The sequence below is a fragment of the Oncorhynchus nerka genome, linkage group LG2, assembly GCF_034236695.1.
Source record: "Oncorhynchus nerka isolate Pitt River linkage group LG2, Oner_Uvic_2.0, whole genome shotgun sequence".
In the NCBI taxonomy this organism is placed as follows: Eukaryota; Metazoa; Chordata; class Actinopteri; order Salmoniformes; family Salmonidae; genus Oncorhynchus; species Oncorhynchus nerka.
In genome coordinates, this window is record NC_088397.1 from 13,202,602 (window position 1) to 13,218,331 (window position 15,730).

Sequence of the window (15,730 nt, forward strand, 5' to 3'; positions counted from 1 at the left end):
AGACACACACGCACTGGTACAGACACACACGCACTGGTACAGACACACACGCACTGGTACAGACACGCGCACTGGTACAGACACGCGCACTGGTACAGACACGCGCACTGGTACAGACACGCGCACTGGTACAGACACGCGCACTGGTACAGACACGCGCACTGGTACAGACACGCGCACTGGTACAGACACGCGCACTGGTACAGACACGCGCACTGGTACAGACACACGCACTGGTACAGACACTCGCACTGGTAGAGACACGCACTGGTACAGACACACGCACTGGTACAGACACACGCACTGGTACAGACACTCGCACTGGTAGAGACACGCACACTGGTACAGACACGCACACTGGTAGAGACACGCACACTGGTAGAGACACGCACACTGGTACAGACACGCACACTGGTACAGACACGCACACTGGTACAGACACGCACACTGGTACAGACACGCACACTGGTACAGACACGCACACTGGTACAGACACGCACACTGGTACAGACACGCACACTGGTACAGACACGCACACTGCTACAGACACGCACACTGCTACAGACACGCACACTGGTAGAGACACGCACACTGGTAGAGACACGCACACTGGTACAGACACACACTGGTAGAGACACACACACTGGTACAGACACACACTGGTAGAGACACACACACTGGTAGAGACACACACACTGGTACAGACACACACTGGTAGAGACACACACACTGGTACAGACACACACTGGTAGAGACACACACACTGGTACAGACACACACTGGTACAGACACACACTGGTACAGACACACACTGGTACAGACACACACTGGTAGAGACACACACACTGGTACAGACACACACACTGGTAGAGACACGCACACTGGTACAGACACGCACACTGGTACAGACACGCACACTGGTAGAGACACGCACACTGGTAGAGACACGCACACTGGTACAGACACACACACTGGTACAGACACACACACTGGTACAGACACACACACTGGTACAGACACACACACTGGTACAGACACACACACACTGGTACAGACACACACGCACTGGTACAGACACACGCACTGGTACAGACACACGCACTGGTACAGACACACGCACTGGTACAGACACACGCACTGGTACAGACACACGCACTGGTACAGACACGCGCACTGGTACAGACACGCGCACTGGTAAGTCGCTCTGGATAAGAGCGTCTGCTAAATGACTTAAATGTAAATGTAAATGTACAGACACGCACACTGGTACAGACACGCACACTGGTAGAGACACGCACTGGTACAGACACACGCACTGGTACAGACACACGCACTGGTACAGACACGCACACTGGTACAGACACGCACACTGGTAGAGACACGCACACTGGTACAGACACACACACTGGTACAGACACACACACTGGTACAGCCACACACACTGGTACAGACACGCACACTGGTACAGACACGCACACTGGTACAGACACGCACACTGGTACAGACACGCACACTGGTACAGACACGCACACTGGTACAGACACGCACACTGGTACAGACACACACACTGGTACAGACACGCACACACACTGGTACAGACACGCACACACACTGGTACAGACACGCACGCACACTGGTACAGACACGCACGCACACTGGTACAGACACGCACGCACACTGGTACAGACACACACTGGTAGAGACACGCACACTGGTACAGACACACACTGGTAGAGACACACACTGGTACAGACACGCACACACACTGGTACAGACACGCACACACACTGGTACAGACACGCACTGGTAGAGACACGCACACACACTGGTACAGACACACACTGGTACAGACACACACACTGGTACAGACACACACACTGGTACAGACACACACACTGGTACAGACACGCACTGGTACAGACACGCACTGGTACAGACACGCACTGGTACAGACACGCACTGGTACAGACACGCACTGGTACAGACACGCACTGGTACAGACACGCACTGGTACAGACACGCACTGGTACAGACACGCACACTGGTACAGACACGCACACTGGTACAGACACGCACACTGGTACAGACACGCACACTGGTACAGACACGCACACTGGTACAGACACGCACACTGGTACAGACACGCACACTGGTACAGACACACACACTGGTAGAGACACGCACACTGGTAGAGACACGCACACTGGTACAGACACACACTGGTAGAGACACACACACACTAGTAGAGACACACACACACTAGTAGAGACACACACACTGGTACAGACACACACACTGGTACAGACACACACACACTAGTAGAGACACACACACTAGTAGAGACACACACACTAGTAGAGACACATACACTAGTAAAGACACACACACTAGTAAAGACACACACACTAGTAGAGACACACACACTAGTAGAGACACACACACACACACTAGTAGAGACACACACACACTAGTAGAGACACACACACTGGTACAGACACACACACTAGTAGAGAAACACACTCTAGTAGAGACACACACACTAGTAGAGACACAGACGTGGTGAGCAGCAGAGAGAACCCTGGTCTTACCTTCTGGAGATTCCTCCTGGACGTATGTTCCTGTCAGGTACCTGTGAACCAGCGCAGACTTCCCACTGGCCAGGTTACCCACAATGCCCTGGGGGAGGAAGAAGAACAGGGAAGTGAGGCTGTTTCCTGGTTTTGCATATCTTCTACTTTGGCTTGTAATAATCAGAATGGTTGTGCTGCAGTGGATGCACACATGAATATAGAGAACATGGAATATAGAGGAAGACTGCCTCGGATGCACACATGAATATAGAGGAAGACTGCCTCAGATGCACACATGAATATAGAGGAAGACTGCCTCAGATGCATACATGAATATAGAGAATATGGAATATAGAGGAAGACTGCCTCAGATGCACACATGAATATAGAGAATATGGAATATAGAGGAAGACTGCCTCAGATGCACACATGAATATAGAGGAAGACTGCCTCAGATGCATACATGAATATAGAGAACATGGAATATAGAGGAAGACTGCCTCAGATGCACACATGAATATAGAGAATATGGAATATAGAGGAAGACTGCCTCAGATGCACACATGAATATAGAGGAAGACTGCCTAAGATGCACACATGAATATAGAGGAAGACTGCCTAAGATGCACACATGAATATAGAGGAAGACTGCCTAAGATGCATACATGAATATAGAGGAAGACTGCCTCAGATGCACACATGAATATAGAGGAAGACTGCCTGAGATGCACACATGAATATAGAGGAAGACTACCTAAGATGCACACATGAATATAGAGGAAGACTGCCTGAGATGCACACATGAATATAGAGGAAGACTGCCTGAGATGCACACATGAATATAGAGGAAGACTGCCTCAGATGCATACATGAATATAGAGAATATGGAATATAGAGGAAGACTGCCTCAGATGCATACATGAATATAGAGAATATGGAATATAGAGGAAGACTGCCTCAGATGCATACATGAATATAGAGAATATGGAATATAGAGGAAGACTGCCTCAGATGCATACATGAATATAGAGAATATGGAATATAGAGGAAGACTGCCTCAGATGCATACATGAATATAGAGAATATGGAATATAGAGGAAGACTGCCTCAGATGCATACATGAATATAGAGGAAGACTGCCTCAGATGCATACATGAATATAGAGGAAGACTGCCTCAGATGCACACATGAATATAGAGGAAGACTGCCTAAGATGCACACATGAATATAGAGGAAGACTGCCTCAGATGCACACATGAATATAGAGGAAGACTGCCTCAGATGCATACATGAATATAGAGAATATGGAATATAGAGGAAGACTGCCTCAGATGCATACATGAATATAGAGAATATGGAATATAGAGGAAGACTGCCTCAGATGCATACATGAATATAGAGAATATGGAATATAGAGGAAGACTGCCTCAGATGCATACATGAATATAGAGAACATGGAATATAGAGGAAGACTGCCTCAGATGCATACATGAATATAGAGGAAGACTGCCTCAGATGCACACATGAATATAGAGGAAGACTGCCTAAGATGCACACATGAATATAGAGGAAGACTGCCTCAGATGCACACATGAATATAGAGAAAGACTGCCTCAGATGCACACATGAATATAGAGGAAGACTGTCTCAGATGCATACATGAATATAGAGGAAGACTGCCTCAGATGCACACATGAATATAGAGGAAGACTGCCTCAGATGCACACATGAATATAGAGGAAGACTGCCTCAGATGCACACATGAATATAGAGGAAGACTGCCTCAGATGCATGAATATAGAGAATATAATATAGAGAACATGGAATATAGAGGAAGACTGCCTCAGATGCATACATGAATATAGAGAACATGGAATATAGAGGAAGACTGCCTCAGATGCACACATGAATATAGAGGAAGACTGCCTCAGATGCACACATGAATATAGAGGAAGACTGCCTCAGATGCATACATGAATATAGAGAACATGGAATATAGAGGAAGACTGCCTCAGATGCATACATGAATATAGAGAACATGGAATATAGAGGAAGACTGCCTCAGATGCATACATGAATATAGAGAATATGGAATATAGAGGATGACTGCCTCAGATGCACACATGAATATAGAGGAAGACTGCCTCAGATGCATACATGAATATAGAGAACATGGAATATAGAGGAAGACTGCCTCAGATGCATACATGAATATAGAGAATATGGAATATAGAGGAAGACTGCCTCAGATGCATACATGAATATAGAGAATATGGAATATAGAGGAAGACTGCCTCAGATGCATACATGAATATAGAGGAAGACTGCCTCAGATGCACACATGAATATAGAGGAAGACTGCCTCAGATGCATACATGAATATAGAGGATATGGAATATAGAGGAAGGCAATTCTATTCTGTTTCAAGTTTTGACCTCATTCCTGGTCTGTGTACATGTACGTCCAGGACAAGACTCACTGGAGCGTTTGTATCCAATTTCAGACTCACCACTTTGAGTTCTGGTACCGATCGGCTCAGGGTCCACTCCTGGCTGTTCACAAAGGCATCTGCAACAAAGAGAGAGAAGCCTGTCAATCAACGATACACACGATGACATCAGAGGTCTGACAAGCTGTAATGCATGTCCTCCAGACGTCACGGCAACAAGGGTTCCAATCTGTTCCTGCTCAGTAGTCAGCCACTAACAGGGAGGAAAGAGACAGACAAACGAGAAGAAAGGGAGAGGATGAGGAGACGAGTAGGAGAGACTTCGGGGACGATAGGAGCGTATCATGAAAGATGACAGCTGAGTGACAGCTAGGATAGCTGCATCCTCTCAGAGATACTTCCTGTCTGGTCTGAATGGATGTCTTCAGTAGAGCATATCAGCTGTACATACACACGGAACAGTAAGTCAACAAGACCGATGATACACTACACTGAACAACTACTATACCAGCTATACCACGAATCCTGCCCATAGTAGGTGTGTGTGGTATTGGCTAACGTGCTACTGGCTAGGTGTAATATCTCCCTGGCCGTGAGGCTACTGGCTAGGTGTAATATCTCCCTGGCTGTGAGGCCCATTAGCCTGACTGGGCCCAGGTCTTATTATCCATCAGAGGCCCAGCATGGCTGCCAAACAAAAGCAGCAGGCCCGCGGTGGAGCCGGTCACACTCTTAATGTTTAATATCACACCAGCTGCTCTGCCGACTGGCTCTATTGGAGCCACTGAGCTCCATCTTGGCTCACTGTTGTGGCGCTGGCAGGGCCATTCTCTGGCAACACACGGTAATGCCAGAATAGATCTTTCAGGAGGAACCAGGCTAACCAAAGCCCCAATCAGAGGGGATGGTTAGCCTGGTTCTATGGCTGGCCTGGTCTATGGCTTAGACCCATAGAGGTGAGAGGGTTAGGGGTGGAGCTAGTCATTATATACAAGGCATTCTGATGCCAACTGTCCTTACGCCACACCTGTTTCCTTGTCTGTTATTAAGGCTAGTGGACTAACAGGAGATGTGGCCTCTACTCTGATCCGTTCTGTAGGTCCTGTGTACATTCCTCCACTTCACCCTTGGCTGTTTATGAGACAGAGATTAGACCTGGCAGGATGGATGGAAGGTTAAGTGAGGTCAGTGTGTGGGACAGTTTATTTAACTGTAGGTTACAGCTGTGTGAGGAAGTTGAGTTGAGAGACTGTAATGTGAATGTGTTGTTTGGAATTGCATCTGCTGACTTGACTGTAATAATGGGTGGTGCATGTGTGAGTGACTGCTAAATGAGCGTGGGTGAAACAGTGTATTGTCGTCTATAATTGCAGTGTGCTGTGTACAGTTTGTGTGTGTAGTAATGCGTGGGGGGAATAAACTGCCATCCCTCTGTCACTTCAATCACTCCCCTCATTTCCCAAGACCTCCTAGCCTCTCCTCCTCCTCACTGGTTGTTACAGCAGATACTGTAGAACACTCAACACAGCACACACACCTAACTAGTAACGGTCACACACACACACCTAACTAGTAACGGTCTAACCCACACACACACATAACTAGTAACGGTCACACACACACACACACACCTAACTAGTAACGGTCACACACACACACCTAACTAGTAACGGTCACACACACACACACACACACACACACCTAACTAGTAACGGTCTCACACACACACTACACCACACCTAACTAGTCTCACACACACACACACACCTAGTAACTAGTAACGGTCACACACACACACCTAACTAGTAACGGTCACACACACACACCTAACTAGTAACGGTCACACACACACACCTAACTAGTAACGGTCACACACACACACACCTAACTAGTAACGGTCACACACACACACACCTAACTAGTAACGGTCACACACACACACACCTAACTAGTAACGGTCACACACACACCTAACTAGTAACGGTCGCACACACACCTAACTAGTAACGGTCACACACACACACACACACACACACACACTAACTAGTAACGGTCACACACACACACACACACACCTAACTAGTAACGGTCACACACACACACACACACCTAACTAGTAACGGTCACACACACACACACACCTAACTAGTATCGGTCACACACACACACACCTAACTAGTAACGGTCACACACACACACACACCTAACTAGTAACGGTCACACACACACACCTAACTAGTAACGGTCACACACACACACACATAACTAGTAACGGTCACACACACACACACACACCTAACTAGTAACGGTCACACACACACACACACACACCTAACTAGTAACGGTCACACACACACACACACACACACACCTAACTAGTAACGGTCTCACACACACACACACACCTAACTAGTAACGGTCACACACACACACACACCTAACTAGTAACGGTCACACACACACACCTAACTAGTAACGGTCACACACACACACCTAACTAGTAACGGTCACACACACACACACCTAACTAGTAACGGTCACACACACACACACCTAACTAGTAACGGTCACACACACACACACCTAACTAGTAACGGTCACACACACACACACACCTAACTAGTAACGGTCGCACACACACCTAACTAGTAACGGTCACACACACACACACACACCTAACTAGTAACGGTCACACACACACACACACACACCTAACTAGTAACGGTCACACACACACACACACCTAACTAGTAACGGTCACACACACACACACACACCTAACTAGTATCGGTCACACACACACACACCTAACTAGTAACGGTCACACACACACACACCTAACTAGTAACGGTCACACACACACACCTAACTAGTAACGGTCACACACACACCTAACTAGTAACGGTCACACACACACCTAACTAGTAACGGTCCCACACACAATTCACTGCTGGTTACTGGTGTGTGTGTGGTCAGTTTTATCAGGGCCATCCAGTCAATCTCACCACAGTGTTACCCTGGCGGGAGCTGAGCTGACACATATAATATCAGGTCATTCTATAAAAGGGCTCCGTTCATGCTTGTTATAATCCCACACAACACAATGCTGTTCTAATAGAAGGCCATTTAGCAGACACTATTATCCAGAGAGACTTGGTCCAGAGAGACTTGGTCCAGAGAGACTTGGTCATGCATGCATACATGTTCACGTATGAGTGGCCCCAGCGGGAAATGAACCCATGACCCTTGGCATTGCAGGCGTCATGCTCTACCAACTGTGCCACACACACCATTCAGCCCTTTCTCCAGACACCCCCGTGTGTTATCTTGCTGGGTAAGTAGGTCACAGACCCCACCATCAGACAGGACTGAGGACCGCAAACAACCCTGTTCCATTTAGGCCTCCATTTGGACCAGTGTTAGCTTTACTAATTCATCAGGCACAATCTGTGTCAGGCAGACACTACACTACAGGCAGACACTACACTACAGGCAGACACTACACTACAGGCAGACACTACAGGCAGACACGACACTACGCTACACTACAGGCAGACATGACACTACACTACAGGCAGATACTACACTACACTACAGGCAGACACTACACTACACTACAGGCAGATACAACGCTACACTACAGGCAGATACTACACTACACTACAGGCAGATACTACACTACACTACAGGCAGATACTACGCTACACTACAGGCAGATACTACGCTACACTACAGGCAGATACTACACTACACTACAGGCAGATACTACACTACACTACAGGCAGATACTACGCTACACTACAGGCAGACACTACACCACAGGCAGACACTACAGGCAGATACTACAGGCAGATACTACAGGCAGATACTACACTACACTACAGGCAGACACTACACTACAGGCAGACGACACGACATGCAGACACGACACGACATGCAGACACGACACGACACGACATGCAGACACGACACGACACTACAGGCAGATACTACGCGATACTACAGGCAGATACTACACTACACTACAGGCAGATACTACACTACACTACAGGCAGATACTACACTACACTACAGGCAGATACTACAGGCAGATACTACACTACACTACAGGCAGATACTACGCTACACTACAGGCAGATACTACGCTACACTACAGGCAAACACTACAGGCAGATACTACGCTACACTACAGGCAGATACTACGCTACACTACAGGCAGATACTACACTACACTACAGGCAGATACTACACTACACTACAGGCAGATACTACGCTACACTACAGGCAGATACTACGCTACAGGCAGATACTACGCTACACTACAGGCAGACACGACACTACAGGCAGATACTACGCTACACTACAGGCAGATACTACACTACACTACAGGCAGATACTACGCTACACTACAGGCAAAGAAAAGAAAAGGGCTCCGTTCATGCTTGTTATAATCCCACACAACACAGTGCTGTTCTAATAGAAGGCCATTTAGCAGACACTATTATCGAGAGAGACTTGGTCCAGAGAGACTTGGTCCAGAGAGACTTGGTCATGCATGCATACATGTTCACGTATGAGTGGCCCCAGCGGGAAACGAACCCATGACCCTTGGCATTGCAGGCGTCAGGCTCTACCAACTGTGCCACACACACCATTCAGCCCTTTCAGCCCTTCAGCCCTACACTACAGGCAGACACGACACTACACTACAGGCAGATACTACACTACACTACAGGCAGATACTACACTACACTACAGGCAGACACTACACTACACTACAGGCAGATACAACGCTACACTACAGGCAGATACTACGCTACACTACAGGCAGATACTACGCTACACTACAGGCAGACACTACAGGCAGATACTACACTACACTACAGGCAGATACTACGCTACACTACAGGCAGACACTACAGGCAGATACTACACTACACTACAGGCAGACACTACACTACAGGCAGATGACACGGCATGCAGACACGACACTACAGGCAGACACTACACTACAGGCAGACACTACACTACAGGCAGACACTACACTACAGGCAGACACTACGCTACACTACAGGCAGATACTACACTACACTACAGGCAGATACTACAGGCAGATACTACGCTACACTACAGGCAAACGCTACAGGCAGATACTACACTACACTACAGGCAGACACTACACTACAGGCAGACGACACGACATGCAGACACGACACTACACTACAGACACGACACTACACTACAGGCAGACACTACACTACAGGCAGACACTAACTACACTACACTACAGGCAGACACTACGCTACACTACAGGCAGATACTACGCTACACTACAGGCAGATACTACGCTACACTACAGGCAGATACTACGCTACACTACAGGCAGATACTACACTACAGGCAGACACTACACTACAGGTAGACCCTACGCTACACTACAGGCAGATACTACGCTACACTACAGGCAGATACTACACTACAGGCAGATACTACACTACACTACAGGCAGATACTACACTACACTACAGGCAGATACTACACTACACTACAGGCAGATACTACGCTACACTACAGGCAGACACTACACTACAGGCAGACACTACAGGCAGATACTACACTACACTACAGGCAGATACTACGCTACACTACAGGCAGATACTACGCTACACTACAGGCAGATACTACACTACAGGCAGACACTACACTACAGGCAGACACTACACTACAGGCAGACCCTACACTACACTACAGGCAGATACTACGCTACACTACAGGCAGATACTACAGGCAGATACTACGCTACACTACAGGCATTCACTACAGGCAGATACTACGCTACACTACAGGCAGATACTACACTACAGGCAGATACTACACTACAGGCAGATACTACGCTACACTACAGGCAGACACGACACTACAGGCAGACACTACACTACACTACAGGCAGATACTACGCTACACTACAGGCAGATACTACGCTACACTACAGGCAGATACTACACTACACTACACTACACTACACTACAGGCAGATACTACGCTACACTACAGGCAGACACTACACTACAGGCAGACACTACAGGCACATACTACACTACACTACAGGCAGACACTACACTACAGGCAGACACGACACGACATGCAGACACGACACTACACTACAGGCAGACACTACACTACAGGCAGACACTACGCTACAGGCAGACACTACGCTACAGGCAGACACGACACTACAGGCAGACACTACACGACACTACAGGCAGACACGGCAGACAACACTGTTCCATGTAGGCCTCCATTTGGACCAGTGTTAGCTTTACTAATTCATCAGGGACAATCTGTGTCAGGCAGACACTACACTACAGGCAGATACTATGATACACTACAGGCAGACACTACACTACAGGCAGACACTACAGGCAGACACGACACTACAGGCAGACACGACACGACAGGCAGACACGACACGACAGGCAGACACGACACGACAGGCAGACACGACACGACAGGCACACACGACACGACAGGCACACACGACACGACAGGCACACACGACACGACAGGCAGACGACACGACAGGCAGACAACACGACAGGCAGACAACACGACAGGCAGACAACACGACAGGCAGACACGACACTACAGGCAGACACGACACTACAGGCAGACACGACACTACAGGCAGACACGACACTGCACTACAGGCAGACACGACACTACACGACAGGCAGACACGACAGGCAGACACGACACGACAGGCAGACAACACGACAGGCAGACAACACGACAGACAACACGACAGGCAACACGACACTACAGGCAGACACGACAGGTAGACACGACACTACAGACACGACAGGCAGATACTACACTACACGACAGGCAGACACGACACTACAGACACGACACGACAGGCAGACACGACACGACGACAGGCAGACACGACACGACAGGCAGACACGACACGACAGGCAGACACGACACTACAGGCAGACACGACACTACAGGCAGACACGACACTACAGGCAGACACGACACTACAGGCAGACACGACACTACAGACACGACACTACAGACACGACACGACACGACAGGCAGACACGACACGACAGGCAGACACGACACGACAGGCAGACACGACACGACAGGCAGACACGACACGACAGGCAGACACGACACGACAGGCAGACACGACACGACAGGCAGACACGACAGGCAGACACGACACTACAGGCAGACACGACACTACAGGCAGACACGACACTACAGGCAGACACCACACTACAGGCAGACACCACACTACAGGCAGACACCACACTACAGGCAGACACCACACTACAGGCAGACACCACACTACAGGCAGACACCACACTACAGGCAGACACGACACTGCACTACAGGCAGACACGACACTGCACTACAGGCAGACACGACACTACACGACAGGCAGACAACACGACAGGCAGACACGACACGACAGGCAGACAACACGACAGGCAGACAACACGACAGACAACACGACACTACAGGCAGACACGACACTGCACTACAGGCAGACACGACAGGTAGACACGACACTGCACTACAGGCAGACACGACAGGCAGACACTACACTACAGACACGACAGGCAGATACTACACTACAGACACGACAGACAGACACGACACTACAGGCAGACACCAGACAGGCAGACACGACACGACAGGCAGACACGACAGGCAGACACGACACGACAGGCAGACACGACACGACAGGCAGACACGACACGACAGGCAGACAACACGACAGGCAGACAACACGACAGGCAGACAACACGACAGGCAGACACGACACTACAGGCAGACACGATACTGCACTACAGGCAGACACGACACTGCACTACAGGCAGACACGACACTACACGACAGGCAGACACGACAGGCAGACACGACACGACAGGCAGACACGACACGACAGGCAGACACGGCAGACAACACGACAGGCAGACACTACAGGCAGACAGTCACTAGTCACTACACTACAGGCAGACAACACGACACTACAGGCAGACAGTCACTACACTACGGGCAGACACGACACTACAGGCAGACATTCACTACACTTCAGGCAGGCAGGCACTACACTACAGGCAGACACGACAGGCAGACACGACACTACAAGCAGACACGACACTACAGGCAGACACAACACTACACTACAGGCAGACAGTCACTACACTACAGGCAGACAGTCACTACACTACAGGCAGACAGTCACTACACTACAGGCAGACAGTCACTACACTACAGGCAGACGACACGACACTAGTCATTACACTACACTACAGGCAGACACTACACTACAGGCAGACAGTCACTACACTACAGGCAGACAGTCACTACACTACAGGCAGACAGTCACTACACTACAGGCAGACAGTCACTACACTACAGGCAGACATTCACTACACTTCAGGCAGGCAGGCACTACACTTCAGGCAGGCAGGCACTACACTTCAGGCAGGCAGGCACTACACTTCAGGCAGACACGACACTAGTCACTACACTACAGGCAGACAGTCACTACACTACAGGCAGACAGTCACTACACTACAGGCAGACCGTCACTACAGTACACTACAGACATACACTACATGACAGGCAGACACTACAGGCAGACAGACACTACACTACAGACAGACAGTCACTACAGTACACTACAGACATACACTACATGACAGGCAGACACTACAGTTGAGGCAGACTGACAGACACTACACTAAAGAAACCACACACTCTTTATTAATGCCTTGAGTACCAAACAGGTGCTTTCAAAGACGTGGTTATGGGATGGCTGTGGACCATATTTTCAGACGTTATCCCAACCCTTCGTATTCCACCACATCAGTCCAGTCTCCCTCTCCACATCACCCGTGTCTGAGGACAGCAGGTGTCACGTCCTCAGACATGTTACAGCGTCTCAGACCTTGAGCTGTGTAGCACCACTTCAGAAGATGTTCATGACTTGATTGTGGGCAAGAGACTAATCTACTGCATCAATTTAGTGGACCACAACATATTTCTGAAAGCATTTGATGGGTCCCAGAGTTGAGAAAACACTGGGATAGATGACACGATGACAACAACCCTCCCTCCCTCCCCCATCCCCCTTCCTCCCTCCCTCCCCCTTCCTCCCTCCCTCCTCCTTCCTCATCATCCTCCTCCTCCTCCCCTCCCTGATGTGAAAAACATTTAAATAAGTCAGTGTCCCCCTCCTAACCCCACCTCTGTCTGATGGTCTATTGGGATTGGTCAGACACGTCAGACAACAGCAGGACTGGAAAGAATCCAGTAAGAGGGGTCCCTATTGGCCGACTGGTACACAGGGGTGTATTGTTGCCCTGGTACCCCGGTCTGTAGTTATGGGACCTAGCTATCTGGCTGGCTGTGTGGAGGATCACAAATGGCCGCCTGTGTTCTGCTCACCTCTCGCTGACAGACAGGATGTTGTTATAGCTGCATCCTGTTTTCAGAGCTGGGGGACCGGCCAACACCGCTCCAGTTTCCCCGAGTGGCTAATAGCCACTTGACTAACAAGCTACATGACTGACTAGCCCTGTATGCCATCATGCTACACTGGTACAGAGCATTAGCCATGGGTATTTACACCTGCATTGACTACCTAGCTATCCCATCTTAGTGTTCAATTCACTAACTACCCCCTTCACTGCCCTGCAACTGTGGAACTGAAGAGAGCATTCCCAGCCCAACAAGGTGTGTGAACCACTGGGCTACAGAAGTCCACCTGCCCCGTATCAATCCATCAACCAAGATCAACCATTACGTCGCCTTGTCACCGCGCTCACACAGTGCCTGGCTGCCAGCGTCCGTCCCTTCACTCTGTCACCACACACACCAGCTGTATGCCATACCACCTGTTGGCTCTCACTGGTGCGTGTTCCACAGCCGACACACACACACACACACACACACACAAAGGAAGGGAACTTGCCACTCAGCACTCTGTGTTAATGAGTCATTAACATGAAACAAATGTTGACTCTGGCTGCTGCCAGAAGAAAGCAAGGAATTGAATGTATCCATCCTAGGTTATCACAGTATGGCTATTTTAGTGTGAGACACACACACACACCAGGGATTCTGTAGGGAAAATGTACTTCTTACCGAATTCTGATGTGAACTTTGAAGACGTTAGAATAACTGTCCACATTTACTTTTCCTCAGCCAACAAGACGAGTACCGAACAAACAGTAAATCACTAGCCTATTTCAATCTACTATCCCCCATAGTAGAAACAGACTATGGGACAGCTGTGGGACGCAAAAGTGAGATTGGAGGAGAGAGATGTGAGAAAGACTGCATACAAGGCAGAAGAGAGAGAGAGAGAGAGAGAGAGACAGAGAGAGAGAGAGAGAGACAGAGAGACAGAGAGAGAGAGAGAGAGAGAAAAAAGAGAGAGAGAGAGAGACAGAGAGAGACAGAGGGAGACAGAGAGACAGAGAGAGAGAGAGAGACAGAGGGAGGAAGAGATATGGGGGAGAGACAGATGGAGGGAGGAAGAGATATGGGGGAGAGACAGATGGAGGGAGGAAGAGATATGGGGGAGAGACAGATGGAGGGAGGAAGAGATATGGGGGAGAGACAGATGGAGGGAGGAAGAGATATGGGGGAGAGAGAGATGGAGGGAGGAAGAGATATGCGGGAGAGAG

The 15,730-nt window shown here is 49.0% G+C and overlaps 1 protein-coding gene across 5 annotated transcripts in view; it reads right to left on the reverse strand.

Moving 5' to 3' along the window:
* Positions 1-15,730, reverse strand: part of agap1 (ArfGAP with GTPase domain, ankyrin repeat and PH domain 1) — a 297,905-nt gene that overhangs the window by 181,519 nt on the left and 100,656 nt on the right. For all 5 annotated transcript variants that reach the window (XM_065023309.1, XM_065023307.1, XM_065023299.1 and 2 more), the window contains exons 2-3: positions 5,080-5,138; positions 2,589-2,676 (exon numbers count right to left, since the gene is read on the reverse strand). In XM_065023309.1, coding sequence (XP_064879381.1) covers positions 2,589-2,676; positions 5,080-5,138 — 147 coding nt within the window. The remainder of the gene's footprint in view (positions 1-2,588; positions 2,677-5,079; positions 5,139-15,730) is intronic.